Genomic DNA, 16,861 nt, shown 5'->3' on the forward strand with positions numbered 1-16,861 from the left:
GATGACTGGTATGGGATACCGAGGACACAAAGGTCGATGGTCAGTTGGGGGAACCATGTAAGGCGCGGCCACTGGGAACTGGAGACAGAGGCAAGAACGGCTTGGTTCACTGGATTGACAATCTCCCATACTTGATGAACGGGGATGTGTGGACTTCCTGATCTGGTGGCTGGTAGCAGGATACAGATGAGGGTTACTGTCAGAACTGTCGCCATCTGTTCCATTGTGAAGTAGCTGAAAGAGAACAGAAGATTTTCTCAGGGATGGGCCCTGGAAGGTGATTAAGGGGAGGGGATATTCGTGGTTTTGATTAATCGTGACGGGACCCAGCGGGCGTTGTTTGCTTTGGCATCAAAGATACAAGCTGAGCCTTTTCCCCAAGTGAGGACAGGGTCAGGGCCTTGCCACAGGCCTGTAAGGGGGTCTCGCCAAAGAACTTTTGCCAGATCAGATGTGGTGTGTGGATGCCAGTGGCGATCAGCAGCAGAGCGTCCCTCTGCATCCAGAGTGAGGAAGTTAAGAACAAAAAGTGCATGCGCAAGAAGCAGGGTCTGGTTGCCACCTAGTGGGTAAAAGGTTTCCTGGGTCTTAAGTTTAAAGAGGGTGTTCTTGAGGGTTTGGTGTGCACGTTCAACAATACCTTGTCCTTGTGGGTTGTAAGGGATACCTGTAACGTGTTTTATGCCTAACTGGGAACAGAATTGTTTAAAGGCCTGGCTGGTGTAGCCAGGGCCATTATCTGTCTTGATGGAGAGGGGTTTTCCCATCATGGACATAGCAAGGAACATATGTTTGATAACGTGCTTTGTGGCTTCGCCGGATTGTGCAGATGCAAAAAGAAAGCCACTAAATGTATCAATGGAGACATGAACATATTTGAGTCTAGCAAAAGAGGGGACGTGAGTAACGTCCATTTGCCATAGATGGCCGGGGAGAAGACCTCGGGGGTTGATCCCCAGATGGGGTTCAGGCAAGAGAGTAACACAATTCTTGCAACCTTTAACAATTGACCTGGCCTGTTCCCTGGTGATTTTGTAGGCTAGGCGAAGGGTTTGAGAGTTGAGGTGGTGAAATCTATGTGCCTCTGTTGCAAGGGAGACAGGATCGGTTGAGGGATGGGGAGGGGGGGTAGTTGTGGCAACCAAGGCTGCTAAACGAGTGTGTTGATCTGCAAGATCGTTCCCGAAAGACAAAGGGCCTGGGAGGCCGGAGTGGGCACGTATGTGACCCGTGAAAAAGGGACAGGACCGTCGTCTAATGGCTTGTTGAAGTTGTGAAAAAAGGGAAAAGGTGGCGGTTGTTGGCTGAACAGCGGGAACAATCTCAAGTCTGAGCAGAGATTGAACAACGTACCTGCTATCTGAATAGAGGTTAAATGGGGTATCAGGCAGGGAATGGAAGACAGTTAGGGCTGCATAAAGCTCTACTAGCTGTGCAGACTCATAGGGTGTTTTGATAGAGCGGGGGTGGTTATTTATAACTATGGCGGCAAGACCAGTTTTAGAGCCGTCCACAAAGACCGTGGGTGCCCCCGGGATAGGTGAGGATCGGGTTTGGCGTGTGAGTATGAAGGGGGTAAGGGTGAAAAACTGCAATAATTTATTACTGGGCATGTGGTTGTCCAAGATGCCCTGGTAGGTAGAGATGAGTATAGCCCAATTATCATTTTGAGATTTGAGCCAGTCAAGCTGCTCCTTGTTATAGGGGGAAACCACATGGTCAGGGGAGCGGCCGAAATGCCGGGTGGAGAGACGGATGCCCATCATTGCTAATCGGGCAATCAGGTCAGGATAAGGGGCGAGAATCTTCCGGTTATACATAGGGAGGTGGATCCAGATGAGTGGAGAGGGATCTTGCCATAGAAGTCCCGTGGGGGAGAATTCAGTGGGAAAGATGAGAAGGTAAAGGGGAAGGTGGGGAGAAAAATACCCAATGTTCTGTGTAGCTATAGCTTGTTCTACTTTCTTAAGGGAAGCTTCACCTGCTGGGGTTAGGGAACGAGGAGAGGAGGGGTCAGCATCCCCTCGAAGGATGTCTTCCAGAGGGCGAAGGTCCGCCTTGGCAAGTTGTAGATAGGGGCGTAGCCAATTAATGTCCCCTAGAAGTTTCTGGAAATCATTAAGGGTTTTTAGAGTGGAGCGTGTGAGTGAAACCTTATGTGAAAATAAGGAGTCAAGCTCAAGGCGGAATCCCAGGAAGGTGAAGGGGTACTGGGTCTGGACCTTGTCAGGGGCTATTCTGAAGCCCCGGGCCTGGAGTGCACATACAATGGTCTGAGCTATAGTCTGTGTTAAGTGGGAGGATGGAGCTGCTATCAGGAGGTCGTCCATATAATGAATGATGTAAGCTGAAGGGAATTGTGTCCTTACAGGGTTAATGGACTGAGCTACAAACTTTTGGCATAAGGTCGGGGAGTTGGCCATTCCTTGTGGGAGGACTCGCCATGCGAAACGGGGGTTGGGCCCAATGTGATTAACTATGGGAATGGAAAATGCGAAGCGGGGACTGTCGGCTGGGTCAAGGGGAATGGAAAAGAAACAGTCCTTGATATCGATGACTATTTTACTAAAACCTTTTGGGATGGCAGTTGGAGATGGAAGGCCTGGTTGTAAAGCCCCCATGGGAAGCATAGTTTTATTGACCTCTCTTAGGTCCTGCAAGAGCCTCCATCCCCCAGATTTCTTTTTGATAACGAAAATGGGTGTGTTCCAGGGGGAATTAGAGGGTTCTAGGTGCCCTAATGAAAGTTGCTCCTGCACCAGCGTTATGGCAGCCTGAACCTTCTCAGATGTTAAGGGCCACTGATCAATCCAGACAGGGGAGTCAGATTTCCATGTAATTTTATCAGCCTGGAGTGCAGGAGGATCAGTGACCCTTATGAAAAATTTTTTGAAAAACTTTGCAACCCCAAACCTTCCCTGTCCTTATGGGGTCGAAAGGAAATGGGGTGGGGGAGGCCTTGTTCCCTTTTTCCAAGGCCCTTTCCTGGAAGGTATCCAGATTTTAACATCATGGTGGTGACAGGGTCACTAGGGCTAACCATGAGAAGTCTCATTTGGGCTAGGATGTCTCTGCCCCAGAGATTGACAGGAAGCCCTGCAACTACATATGGGCGTGTGGTGCCTCTATTGCCCTCAGTATCTTGCCAAGTAAGGATCTTAGAACTCTGCAGGGTGTCTTGGACTTGGCCTATTCCTGATAGATGGGTAGATGAAGGTTGAAGGGGCCAGGAGCGGGGCCAGTGAGCCTGAGAAATAACAGTAGAATCCGCTCCTGTATCTAGTAATCCAGTGAAGGTTTTCCCTTCGATTTTCAACTTAAGTGTGGGTCGGGACTCAGTAAGTTGCTGCACCCAGTAAATATTGGAGGAGCCTGGGGAGGAGGGGCCCCGTGTATGGGCTACCGCTGGAAAATTGCCAATCATAGGGAGGGGGAGTGCTTGGGCTAGGCGTTTGCCTGCAGGGATGGTAACAGGGCCATGTGGAGATTCTATGATGATTTTTATTTCTCCTGTGTAATCATTATCGACAAGGGTGGGATGTACTACAACACCTTGCAGGGTGGTGAGTGCTCTACCTATGACCAAGAAAAACATACCAGGGGGTGGTGGTCCGAATTTGCCAGTAGGGAGAATTATTGGGCCCTCCTCTGGTGTCAGTATTCTGGTGGTGGAGGCACAGAGGTCCAAGCCTGCGCTACCTGCTGTGGCTCGAGTAAGGGAGCTGGACAGGGGCTCCCGAAGGAGCCCCGCACCCCGTTTCCCTGTACCGGGGGAAATATCTGCCCATTAAAGGTGGTTCTGGATCGGCAGTCTCGGGCCCAGTGCCGGCCCTTCCTACACTTTGGGCAAATGCTAGGCGGTGGTTTGGGAGGGGCTATTATTGGTGCGGGAGTCTGCCTAGGATTTTGTCCAGAAGGGCATTGACGTGCAAAATGACCAAGTTGTCCACATTTAAAGCAATTGCGGGGGGTGTTGGGGCGAGAAGCCTGGATGGCAGCCCCTATGGCTAGGGAGATGGACTTGTTTATTTTGTGATCATAAGCATCAATATCATTGCATAAGCGGATCATTCCATCTAGATCAAGATCTCTTGCTTTTCCTCTTAGGGCAGCCTTACAGGCAGAATTAGCATTTTCGATTGCCAAATGTCTCACCATCGGGTTATCTGCTCCATCTTGGCCCAAGACCCTTTCAGCAGTTTCTAAAAGTTTTGCAACAAATTGAGCGTATGGCTCATTGGGTCCCTGGAGGATTTTTGAGAGGGGTGCTGTGACTGACCCAGCGGCAGGAACTGCCCGCCAAGCAGCCATAGCCGCTTGTGCAGTTTGCATGAGCAAGCCAGGGGTTAATCTCATTTGCTGGCTTTCTGATGCAAAGCGGTCACGGCCGACGATTTTGTCAACCGTCCAAGTAGCTGTCTGGGCATTTTTCAAGTTAAGTTTAGCCTGATTTTCTGCCCTTTCAAGGAATTCTGCCTTCCAAATTAAAAATTGTCCCCTGGAGAGGACGGACTGTACTACTTTGGACCATTCAGAGGGGAGCATGTGTCCTTCTCCTCCAAGCCCCTCCAGAATGGAGAGTGTAAAAGGAGCGTTAAGGCCATAATTTTTAACAGCTGAATGGAGGTCTTTAATGTGTTTGAATTTTAATTTTTTATAGATCGGGTTACCGAATTGTTGTAAGGTTGAAATGTCAGCCCCACTAGGGTTTTTTCCCTCTGTATCATCTCCTTCTGCTCCTTCAGAGTCAGAGGATTCCACAGAAGGGGGAAGAGAAATGTCCTCCGGTAGAATCTGAGCGGCTTGTTGTTGCCTAGTAACAACCGGGAAGGCAAGAGCAGTCTTATCTTTTAATCGAGTTGGCTTGGACTTAGGGATCAGAGGCCGAAAAATATCTATTTGCAGCTCATGTAATTGGTTAGTTAATGTATGCACCTCCTTTTGAAGTCCTAGGAAATTTTTAAGTTCAGTAACTTGCTGGCTGAGTTGTTTTGTGGCCTCTTTAAGATTCTCAGAACCAGGAAGTACGGAAAAATTAGGAGGAGTGAGGCTGCCACAGAGATCGTGCTGGAAAGATTTGTTTTTATACTGCAGGGGGGGCCTGTTTTCCAGGCGATTACTGTCCTGATAGCGGGCGGCCTCTTCTTCTAGCTCTGTCTGATAATTGGGTTTAAGTATATTCTCTGATTCAGGGTTTGTATATAGAACAGGATAAAGGTGGGGTTTGGAAGGGACAAGGGGTTCCCTAAGGGAGGAATTTTCAATTGGTTCATCTAAGAGGGAAGGAGGGCGTTTGTCTTTTTCTGGTGGTATTTCTTCCTTCTCAATTTTTGTTTTATGGTCTAAGATAGCCTCTTCAGCTAAGCTAAGGAGGTGGGACACCTGTTTATTGGTGTCGGCTTCTTTAAGAATATCACGGATTAGTCCGTAGTAAGAAAAATATTCATCGGAGATCTCTTGGCCTGATTTTATTAGGCTATTCAATTCTTTACCCACTTTGTTCCAAGTAAGGGGGTGAATTCCCGGGCCATGTAGAATGAGCCAGGGGCATTGTTCCTCTATGAAGCAGAAGAACTTAAATAAATTTTTCTTTTTTACCCTAATACCTCTCTCCCTGAGACTATTTTTTAATTCTTTAACAAATAAAGTTTCTTTCGAGAGTGTCTTCCCCATCTCAGTCACACAATTATTACACACAGTCACATACAGTCACTCTGGGGTAATTACTCTCAACTTCTTATGCCTATGGGGGATGGGACGACTTACCCTTATCTCAAGGCTGTCCGTTCAGCCTCTACCGTTTACTTTGTCCGCGGAATCTGTTTCTCGGTCGTCCGGTAAGCTGTCTTACTCAAATCCCAACACGTTGAGGCGCCATCTATCCGGGCCTGCCGGACTTCAACGGTGGGGTTCGGGGAGCAGCCACCTAAAAAGAACCCATAGGGGGAGAGAGGGGGAGACCAAGCACGCAATAGAGAGACAGAGTCAATCTGGTAGTGTCAAGGCTCCGTTTATTGCAGGTGTAAGGTAGAATATATATGCTTGAGGTAAAAGGGGGGTGGTGGTGGTGACTAAAGACTGCTTGTACCAGGAGGGAACATGAAGAATAGTTATTGTTATGTTTTGTGGCTGTTGGTCTTGGCGACGCCTGGGAGGTAACTTGTTTGTTAAGTTTCCCTAGGATCATAAATCTTGTTTCAGGTCAAGTTGTCCCCGAATATGGTCTCTGACAATCAGTATCTCTTCTTTTGACATTATGCTCATGAGGGTCTTTATACTAACTGAAATTTCACTTTAAAAATGTGATCAAATGGCTTATTAGGTTTACAGGTAAAAGGCTTGCATGTGGTTGAGAGTTTAATTCATTATTTTTCATTTTCCAGGAACAAATGGAGAGAGGTATTCTCCTTTAGAAGTCAGTCCTTTACCTTCACAACCATTGTTATCTGCAAGGGAGCGTAGAAGGACCCAGATTAAAGATCTGAATGTATGTATGGCTTGGGTTTTTAATTTATTTTTATTATTTTTTTAATCCATTATCTTTTATTTTAGAAATGCTTCTATGTTTTGGTTCTAAGAAGAGAGGTAAAGGCTAACTAGTTGGGGTTAAGTGACTTGTCCAAGGTTACATAGCTAGAAAGTATCTGAGATGAGATTTGAACTTAAGTCCTCCTGACTCCATGCCCAGCTCTATCTATTGAGCCACCTAGCTGCCCTGTGGGCATGGATTTTTAAAAAAATATTTCCTTTTGTTGAAGAGGTCATAGAGTTTTTGTGTAACTATAAATACAATGAAGTGAAGATCTGTGTAGCTTTGCCTTTAGGTGCCTATCTGCTAAGGCCCCTTGATTGCTGGATGTGTGTCAGTTATGCCTCAGAGAGCTTAGGAAACTCTCAAGAACTACAAATACCTGCTTGGTTTGAGGCTGGCCATCTCAGGCTTCTTAGGATGAATGACATGCCACAATAGTTGTTCTTGTGTTCTTGTGCCTCAACCATGTGGCCTAAAACTGTCCCAGCAAAGCCAAACATCCAAAATGTTGATGTCTTGATTTTTTTTAAAAAACCTTTACCTTCCATCTTGGAATCAATACTGTGAATTGGTTCCAAGGCAGAAGAGTGGTAAGGGCTAGGCAATGGGGGTTAAGTGACTTACCCAGGGTCACACAGCTGGAAAGTGTCTGAGGCCAGATTTGAACCTAGGACCTCCCGTATCTAGGTCTGGCTCTTAATCCACTGAGCTACCCAGCTGCCCCCTTGATTTTGAGCATTTGAAAATGAAATGGGTTGAAGACTGGTTGGCTGATAAGAATAGGCTGAGCAACAGTATTGGAAGTTAGTTGCTTTTCTGAAAAGCATTCCTATTTTTAAGATTTTTTGTTTCACATTATCTTCTTGTAATTACAGCACATATTACTAGAAACCTGCAACTAATTCTTATTCTGTAGCTCTTCCCCTGGATTTGGAGTCAGAGGACCTGGGTTCTATAATGGAGGGTGGTTTGAGGATGGGATTAGATGTTTAATTGTAGGCCAGTATCAGAAGGATAACTCTTTTGGGAAGGCCAACTGTGGGCAGAGTCTATCCTGAGGTACCAAACACAGACCACTATATAATAGGGACAGATGTTAGATGTATTAAACTAGGGAAGATAAAAAGGGGATTTGGATAATTCTAAGCTAATGTCAACTCCCTAAACCCCCCAGATCTAAATGTCCTGTCACCAGGAGTCTTCACAGATTTAAACTACGTTGATTCTTATCTATCTGTCTAAAGACCCCAGACCCTAATATAAATAAATTTACAATAACCCATAAACAACCCTTTTGATGGTAATAGAGGTAGTGGGTTTTGGCAGTTAGGTAGAACAGGGCCCAGGAGAGGTCCTGGATCCAGATGGACCTCAGACCTAATCTTATAGATAGATGTTTCAGGATCACACCAGGAAGCTCTGTATATATCCACCAGCCAGTAGGGAAGCAGGTAAGATGGAAAAAGATAAGGTAGAAACAGCCAAGGGCAAGTAGCCAATCTCTCCAGGCCAAAACCCCAATTGCAGTTAACTGTCTCACCCTTTCCCCCCCACATTCTACAATCTTTTTTCTGCATCTGCATCTCCTTGTAGACCCACCTCATCTAGTCTTTTACTTATAACAGTTCCCCCCTTTGCACAAAGCCAAAATAGTGTTAAGAACAATGTTTTGGCATTTGTGCACCAACAAATTTATATCTAACCGAAACTAAAATTCTTACCCAAAATAATAAACAGTATATACTCACTTATCTTATCCTATCTTCCACTACCTACTCTAGGGATTCAAATCAAGGAAAGGAAAAAGGAAAAAATATACAAAGAATAGTTACGAAGTTCAAAATGCAAAAGCAAAACAAGCAAAAAATACCCATCAAAATAGAATTACAACACAAAACTTCATGCAAAACAATAGTCATAAAATACTATTCTTATAAACTAATACTAAAAAATCCTATCAAAACAATTTCAGTGCTTAAAATAGAAAAGTTAGAAAATTTAGAAAAAGTAGAATAAACACAACATTGCATAAGTTTTTACAAAAAAGTCAAACCAATCCATCAAAACTTAATTATGTAAAATACATTTAAAAGTAGTTGAAACTTCGAAACAGTCTTATTTTAATTAAAACCTTATTACTACTATTATACAAAACTCACTGTTACATAGAACTGTGCTTCTAATTATCTCATCTAAAGAACTTAATCCATATCAAATATTAAGCACATACATAATTTTTACACATACATAGATAACATACATATTGTAAAGGGTGAATCCCAAATAATAAAATACCCAAGTCAGCTGTCAAATTTTATGATGATTTAATTGATATAGTAGAGAAGATTTTAAGGAGGAGGAAAGAAGGGGCTAGTCCTGGGCAGGAAGGTAGGACATTTAGAAAGTAAAGGTTTGAGTGTGAAGGAGGAAAGAATCAGCTTGACCTCCAAAGAGGCTTAGCTAAGATGCCCAAACCTGAAATCAGCTCCAGGGCAAACTCACCATCCAACACTCCAAGATGTCGGAATGCTTAGCATGCTGCCAGCCAGAGTCATCTCTCCAGGGAAAGAGAGAGAGGCAGAAACGTGCCTTCTAAGGATGTTTTTACATCACTTTTCTGCATCTCATCTGTACCAATGAGGACTTAGCTTGACCTAGGACAGCCCAGAGGTCTGTCCTTTCTTTGCACATGTCTGTTGAAGGCCATCTCCTCAGATAATTAAATCTTGAGTTTGATGCAGACCTTTCAAAATCTTGTTAAACTTAGTAGGGTGGAGAATGTGGATTTTGCAAGACCTGATTCTGTTACTCCAAGCATCTCCATTGTTATTGATCAGGAAGTAGCTAAATCAGATCTTGTAAAGAATGGTCTGATTAGGGTGGAGTACTTTTAAAATTCACAATATATAATATACACATGATATTCATAACATAATATTTACATACATGTCATAGATATGCACATATTTATACACTCTATAATACAAATTTCCAACCTTAACTTTAATACACACTATATATATTTATACATATATTTACATGTTTTTGTGATATGTACTATATACTATGTATTATGTGATATGTAGTGTATGTTGTAATGTAATATTCTACCCTACCTTAATTTATCAATTCTAAACTCTATAATCTACCTAACTCCATCCCTACATACTTCCTAATATCATCAAAACAGAAGTTCAGATGTTGTTTTTTGATATGTCAGATATCCTATCTTAATGAAGTCTCCCAAACTAATATATCTTTCCTATGCTACTATTATTCTAACCTACCTAAAATCTAAACAGTATCTATTTACCTACATGGACACTCATAACTAAATCCTATAACAAGTCACTATCCATTGATTCATTACTTGAATCAATGTATCCTAACCATGTTTATGTTGTGTATTATGTTATGTTTCTGTTATATGCAACATACCTACCAAAACTTCAGATCTTCCATCTTTTCATTTTGTCTGATGAAATCTCTTCTTCAAAGTTGATGCAGCAATATGTACTGTTGAATGTATTGTGATATGAACATGTAATACTACCTAACACAAAATCTCACTACCAGTTGTCCCGTAATCATTTGATCCTCTTCATTGAAAAATTCTCTTTAAAAGTCTCTATGTCTTTGTCCTCTGTAAATCATTCATTTTCTGTACAATATCCTCTGTTGTCTCTGGATCCTCCTCTTCTATAGGAATATCCTCTTCGACTGGAAGGGTCATCCCCTTACTGATCTTTCTGAATGCTGACTCAGTTTGACTGATGAAATTTCAGCTTTCTACCAACTCATCTACTTCTCTTTCTCATTCAATTTCTCCTTCTCCTTCTACTATTTCCAAACTTTCATCATCAATTCTATAAGCTAATTGTACATGAGAACAATGGAACTAAGAATCTTTTCCTAATACTTTCACTGATGTAGGAGAAATTAATACAATAGTATGAGGACCAACCCAACTTTCTTGGGTAGCCAATGTTTTGGCAAAATTTTTTCACATACACTTGATCACCTGGTTGGAAATTATGGAAAGAATAATCCAATGGACCAGTTTGGATCAGTACTCCCATATAATGCAATTTTCTAAGCTTTTGTTGTAAAGCAACTGAATATGAAGCAACTTGACATCTCCCCCCAAGAGAGATGTATAAATAGCCTTACAAGTTTTTGCTTGTAATAGAGCACAATCAAATAACATTTCATGAGAAAATACATGCAAATCTGCTCTAGGTCTTGTACACAGGAAAAACAAAGCTTATGGGAAGAAAATCTAACCATTTTAGATAAGTTTCAGCACAAGTTTTCCCCACCAAAGTCTTGAGTTTCCTATTCACATGTTCCATTTGACCTGAACTTTGTGGATGATGAGGAACATGGAACTTAGGTGTTATTCCTAGATTCTCATAGGTTCTTTTCAGAATATCCTGAGTAAAATAAGATCCTCTGTCTGAATCTATGATAATTGGAACACCCTATCTAGCAACAATTTCCCTAAGCAACACTTGCCACAAAGCTAGCTGTATTTGTAGTAGGTGGAAATGCTTCAGGCCATTTTGTTAAACAATCTACAATTACAAGACAAAATTTGTATCTTCCAGCTTTGGGCATGTGAATATAATCTATTTGCAAACTTTCAAATGGGAAGTATGCCAGAGGTCTACCAACTAAACTTTTCTTTCTGAGGGCACCTTGATTGAACTTTTGGCAAATAGAACAGCTACTACAGATCCTATCTGCAACAGCTAATTCCTGGTGCTACCCACCCGTCTCTTTACAGAATCCACAACAACTTGTATACCAAAATGACCTTTTTTATGAATGGTTTTTATAATGGTTTGACACAAGTAGTCATAAAAATCTTTTGGTAAGACTGGTTCCCAGTGTCTGCAACCCATTTACCATGTTCTTTCCTAGCTCCAAATTTCTCCTTCAAACATTTAAACAGATGTTTGAATCTCTGAGTCTACATAAGCTTGTTGTAAATCAGCAGACTCAGTAATTGAAAGATTCATTACATACACTGGAGCATTTTGGGCTGCATACTTTGCAGTTACATCAGCTCTATGAATTCCTTTAGACACTGAGTCTTTTCCTGATACAGTAATAAAACCAGGCTATTTCCAAAATTTCCCTGTTGCATGACACTGAAAAAGCATACCAAGAGTCTGTATAGATATTTGCATTTTTACCATCAGCTAGAAGAGAGGCTTTTTTCAAAACCACTAGCTCTGCTTCCTGAGCACTAATATTTCCAGGAAATGAGCCAAACCACAGGGTCTCAAATTTTGTGACCACCGCTGCACCAGTACAACAAATACCATTACACAAATATGAAGAACCATCAGTCAACAAAAGCAAGTCTGGATTTTCAATAGGAGTGTCTTTCAGATACATACTAGGCATGTCCACCAAATCAACAATTTCCATACACTCATGTAATGGCTCACCATGCTTTGATAAATTAGGAAGAAGTGTCACAGGATTTAATACACTTCAATTCTTCAAATGAATGTTCTCACTACCCAGGAAAGTAATTTCATACTCAGAAATTCTTTGATCTGAATAAGCTTGAGTACAAAATTTTCTCATTAGTGCTTCTATTTGATGTGAACAATATACAGTCAATGGACATCCCAAAACTAAATCAGCTGCCTTCTGGACTATCAGCAGCAGCTATCCCCCTTAGATAAGGTATAGTACCTGCAGTTATGGGATCAAACTGACAAGTATAATAACCAATAGGATGATGAGTTTGTCCCAAAGATTGTGTTAACACCTCAGAAACAATTCCTTTGGTCTCATTAACAAATAATTGGAATGATTTTGTATAGTCTGGGATACTCAAAGCCAGACAGATAAAATGGCTTCCTTAAGCTTATCTGAGGCTTGCAGATGTTCAGGCTTAAGTTTCAGAGGTTCAGGTTCTGTGTTCCTGGTCAAATCAGTTAGACATTTGGTTAACTGGCTGTAACCAGGTATCCATTGTTTATATAACCCAGTTGTTCCAAGAACAACTCTCAGCTGCTTCTTAGTTTTTGGAGCAGTCAGCTTCTCAATATCAGCTATTCTTTTCTGAAAGATTCTCCTTGGACCCTCTGATAACACAAAACCTGGATATTGTACTCTACACAAAACCCACTGTAATTTTGCCTTGGAGATCTTAATGTCCACGCTTATACAATTCCAACTAAAGAATCTTGCTATCTATAAGACACACTTTTGCATTTGGGGATGCAAGAAGAATATCATTCACAAAATGCACCAGTTTGCTCTCTTTGAATGTTATACTCTTAAAGTCTCTATTTAAAATTTGTGAAAATTGGCCAGGTGAATGAGAACCTTTGAGGCAAATGAGTCTAGGTCCACTGTGTCTTTTCAAAAGTAAAAGCAAAGATCTTTTGGGAATCCTCATGAATGGGAATTGGAAAAAAAAAAAAAGCTGAGCATAAGTCTACCACAGTGAAATATCTTGCCTGACTTGGAATGGAAAAAATTATAGCAGCTGGACTTGGTACAACAGGATGAATTTTGCTCACCTAATCATTGACAGCTCTTAAATCCAGGATAAAATGATTCACCCTCCGTACTCACTGAATCTAAGAAAAGCAATGGAAAGGCTTTCAAATATTATTCTGGAATCTGTAGTGAAATTTCTCCAGTAGGAGTACAGTGGACTGTTGCCCTCAGCTTACACAACAAATCCCTTCCTAAGAGATTCATTGGGCAACTTGGCATACATAAAAATGCATGTTCTATACTTAATGGACCCAAAGAAACCATCTTTGGTTGCAATTTGGCTACTTTTTGTGGTCTTCCTATAGTTACCACTATTTCCATTAGATCTGGTCATCAATAATCACAGACATGTGGTTCCTTGCTATTTGATGGTTGAAATGTTTCCAACACTGGAGCTAACACAGTGACATCAGTGCAAAGGTCAGTCATCTCCTGTCCATCCAAATATATCTGCTTGAATTACATGATTTTGCCAGGATTTTACTTCTTTATCACCTTCATTAGATTTAACACTACTCTCATTGGCTCCCTTAATTTCTACATCAGTTCCATTGTTCTCATTTACAATCACATTATCTTCCTCCATTTTACATTCTCCATTTTTTTCCCCACTATTACACAATCCTGAGAATTTTCAACTATTTTTACATCACAATTTCCCCCATAATCATTAACATTAATTATACTTCCTTTTTTATTAATTACATTATTTGTAGATTCATTAACATTTTCCTCATTATATCCAATATCATTAACCTTAAATCCATTTTGCATTGATTGACCCAACACTTCAGAATTCTTCATAATGAACATGCACCTTTGTTCTGATATCCCTTCTGGACTACCTGGCTATACTTTGGTCTTGTTCCACACTTTAGCCAATCCTGCATAGTATTCAGAATAGGTGCTTGAACTCCTTGGAAATAAGCATTAGGGCACCCATTTGCATTAACTTGTCCTTGATATCTATTCATATTATTAAAATTATTATTATTGTTCCACCCATTTGAATTCTGTCTCCATTCATTATTATATCCATTATTAAAACCAATTCCTCTATTTAATTATCTCGAGAATTGTCCCATGTAGTGACAATCCCTTACAAAGTGACCCACATGATTACACAAAAAATATCGAGGAGCTTCATATCACCTTTTCAAAGGACTATATTGATTTTTAGGCTGCACTGATCTCAATGCTGCTACTGTTTTAATTTTTTTGATCTCACCATCTTTCACCTTTTTATTTGCTTCTTATAATTGTTTTTTCAGATCTTCTATAACTCTCCTTTTCATCTGAACTCTTATCTTTGTTAGCTACAACCACATAACAGGCTTTCCTCTTTAGTTCCTCCAGACTCATTGTCTCCCAATCCACACAGTTGTTTCTAAAAAAATTTCTCACTACAGCACAGGCATTTTTTTACTCTGTAATTGTACACTGAAGTCAATTTACTCATAATTTTCTGGCCATGTTAGATCAGGATTTTTCTGGGTTTGTTCTATGAACTGTTCCCTCTCTCTTCTAGTTAGAAGTACTTCCTACAAAAGAGAAAAATCAGCATAATCAGGGTCAAAGATCTTATTCTCCCTCTTGAACTTGTGGATGACCTTATGAGGTTCATTGAAATATCTAGGGGTTCTCCTTTTAATGGTATCTAATTCAGCTGAGGAGAATTTCTTATGGGATTTCAGATGAATAATTCCTCTGTCTGGAGTAACAGTAGCCCAGGTCTCTTAAAGGAAACAATGAAGCAGATGTTTTATCCAATGTCTCAGTTTCCCTTTCTACTCTAGAGGGAGTCTTTAGTGTTATATCACTTCCCTCTGCTAATTGCCCAATACCATTCACATTAGCATTTTAAAATTCAGAACCAGTACCTTTCCCGTTTATATTGGTATTTACAAGCGTTGTATTATAACATTTTTCCATCATTTCAATCTTTGCTTGCATCAATATTATCATCTGCTTCATCTCAGAATCTCTGAATATCCAAGTAAAAACACCCTTGATTTTATATAGAGTAACAATAAAAATCCATCGAAATTTGTATACAGCAAAAGCTAACAAAATTATAGGGAAGTAGGAACCTGCTCTGCAGTGTTAATCTCATTACAGGTCTTATTACATTCCAAGCTAACAATTGGTAAAAAAAATTCTGGGATCACAATAACACATAAAGTATCAGCATCAAATAAGCATACAGCACTTCCAATATTCCCTGTAACATGGTAACAGTCATACAAGAATAATGTTGGAATAAAACCTGATATGAAATGGATGTTGTAAAATTAGAAGCCACTATGAAAAAGCAAGCCTCTACCAAAGATCTGACTTTACTTCAGCACTGGACAGCAGCTGCTGTTAGCTTTTTTGTTGTTAGCTCTGTCATAAGACTTTGTTACTAGAATGCTGAAAGGACTGAACAGCTCTTAGCTGTTGTTAAAGCCTACAACAGCTACTGTGAAAATTCCACACCTGTCAGTTCTTTTAACTACCTTTGAGAACCATTCATAATCAGGCTTAAAAAAGTCCCTTCCAGCCTTGCCCAAAAGTAACCTAGGCTCAAACCCTCTCTGGCTCAGCCAAACTGTAATCTCCCTGCAGACTTACCTCATCTGCTCTCTTACTCATAAAAGTTCAAATCCTGGCTTTGCTTCTATCTTTATGACTTTGGTCAACCACTGAACCTCTCTGGATTTTAGTCAATAAGGTTAGATTAGATGGCTTCTGGAATCTCTCCCAGCCCTAAATCTTTGATTCCATAAATCTCGTCAGTTCTTACCTGCAAAGGTGCGGGGAAAACAGCATCTCAGACAAATAATGAGGTCGAATAAGGAGAGAAATGAATACTTATGGCTCAGTTTTCTTTCAGTCTTTCAAACACTAAGGATTGCTGTGTGCCAGGCCTTGTGCAATGGAGGCAGACATTGTTCCTTCCCTCACTGTCACTCAGTGGTCTCCTATTGATTTTTCCCCCATCTTGTTTGTGAGTAGCATAAGCCTGCATTAGCTGCACATAGGTTGCCTGCATCAAGCTACAAATCTTCTGGGTTCTCCTTCTATAAAAAGAACTTCCTATTGTCTTACTCCTCTCTTCTCAAGTTTGCTGTATAATGTTCTTGTCCCTTCATCAACCATCTTGAGAATGCAGCCATATCTACCACATGGATCCTAGATTAGGGAAAGAATAGAGAATAAGCCAGAACACTTTCCTTGGCTTGCCAGGTGTGTGGTGTGAGACTGTTTCCTTGAGCCTGGTTTATCCTTGGGCTGAAGACCTGTATAATTTAGTAGCTTAACATATTGACCACTAAAGCAGAGCAGGCTAGGAAATTGGTGGGCTTGATCACTGAGTTGATGGGTTTGGAGCAGGGGGCAAAGGATATCAAGAATAGGGAGGGCATCATAGAGGACATGTAGTACCTGATTGGGGCCTTAAAGAGAATAGAATTTTGGCAGATACTGGGAAAACAAGTGTATTCCAGGATGAGTTAGGAGGTGGGGGAGTGATAAGATTGCAAACACGAATAGTGTAAAAGCAGAAAACAATTATATTAGCTCAGTTTGGCTGGAACATCAAATATAAGAGGGGAATTCTGTGAGCTATGGCTGGAAGAAGGTGGGCTGGTGCCAGATTGTGCAGGGCTTCAAATTCCAGGTTAAGGAGTTTGGGAGTTTGTACTCTAAGGGCCATACACACCCAGCATTTTTGAAAAGAGTAGTGGCATGGCCATAACTCTGCATTAGGTAGATTTTGCATTAGCTCTCTGAAGGATTAAGTGGAATGGGATGAGGCTGTTG

The 16,861-nt window shown here is 41.1% G+C and overlaps 1 protein-coding gene across 29 annotated transcripts in view; it reads left to right on the forward strand.

The window, feature by feature from the left end:
• CSPP1 (centrosome and spindle pole associated protein 1) overlaps nt 1-16,861 on the forward strand; it is a 141,941-nt gene that overhangs the window by 119,147 nt on the left and 5,933 nt on the right. For all 29 annotated transcript variants that reach the window (XM_016431486.2, XM_056824011.1, XM_056824026.1 and 26 more), the window contains one exon: nt 6,384-6,487. In XM_016431486.2, the coding sequence (XP_016286972.1) occupies nt 6,384-6,487 (104 nt within the window). The remainder of the gene's footprint in view (nt 1-6,383; nt 6,488-16,861) is intronic.

Source organism: Monodelphis domestica, chromosome 3 (assembly GCF_027887165.1).
Source record: "Monodelphis domestica isolate mMonDom1 chromosome 3, mMonDom1.pri, whole genome shotgun sequence".
NCBI lineage: Eukaryota > Metazoa > Chordata > Mammalia > Didelphimorphia > Didelphidae > Monodelphis > Monodelphis domestica.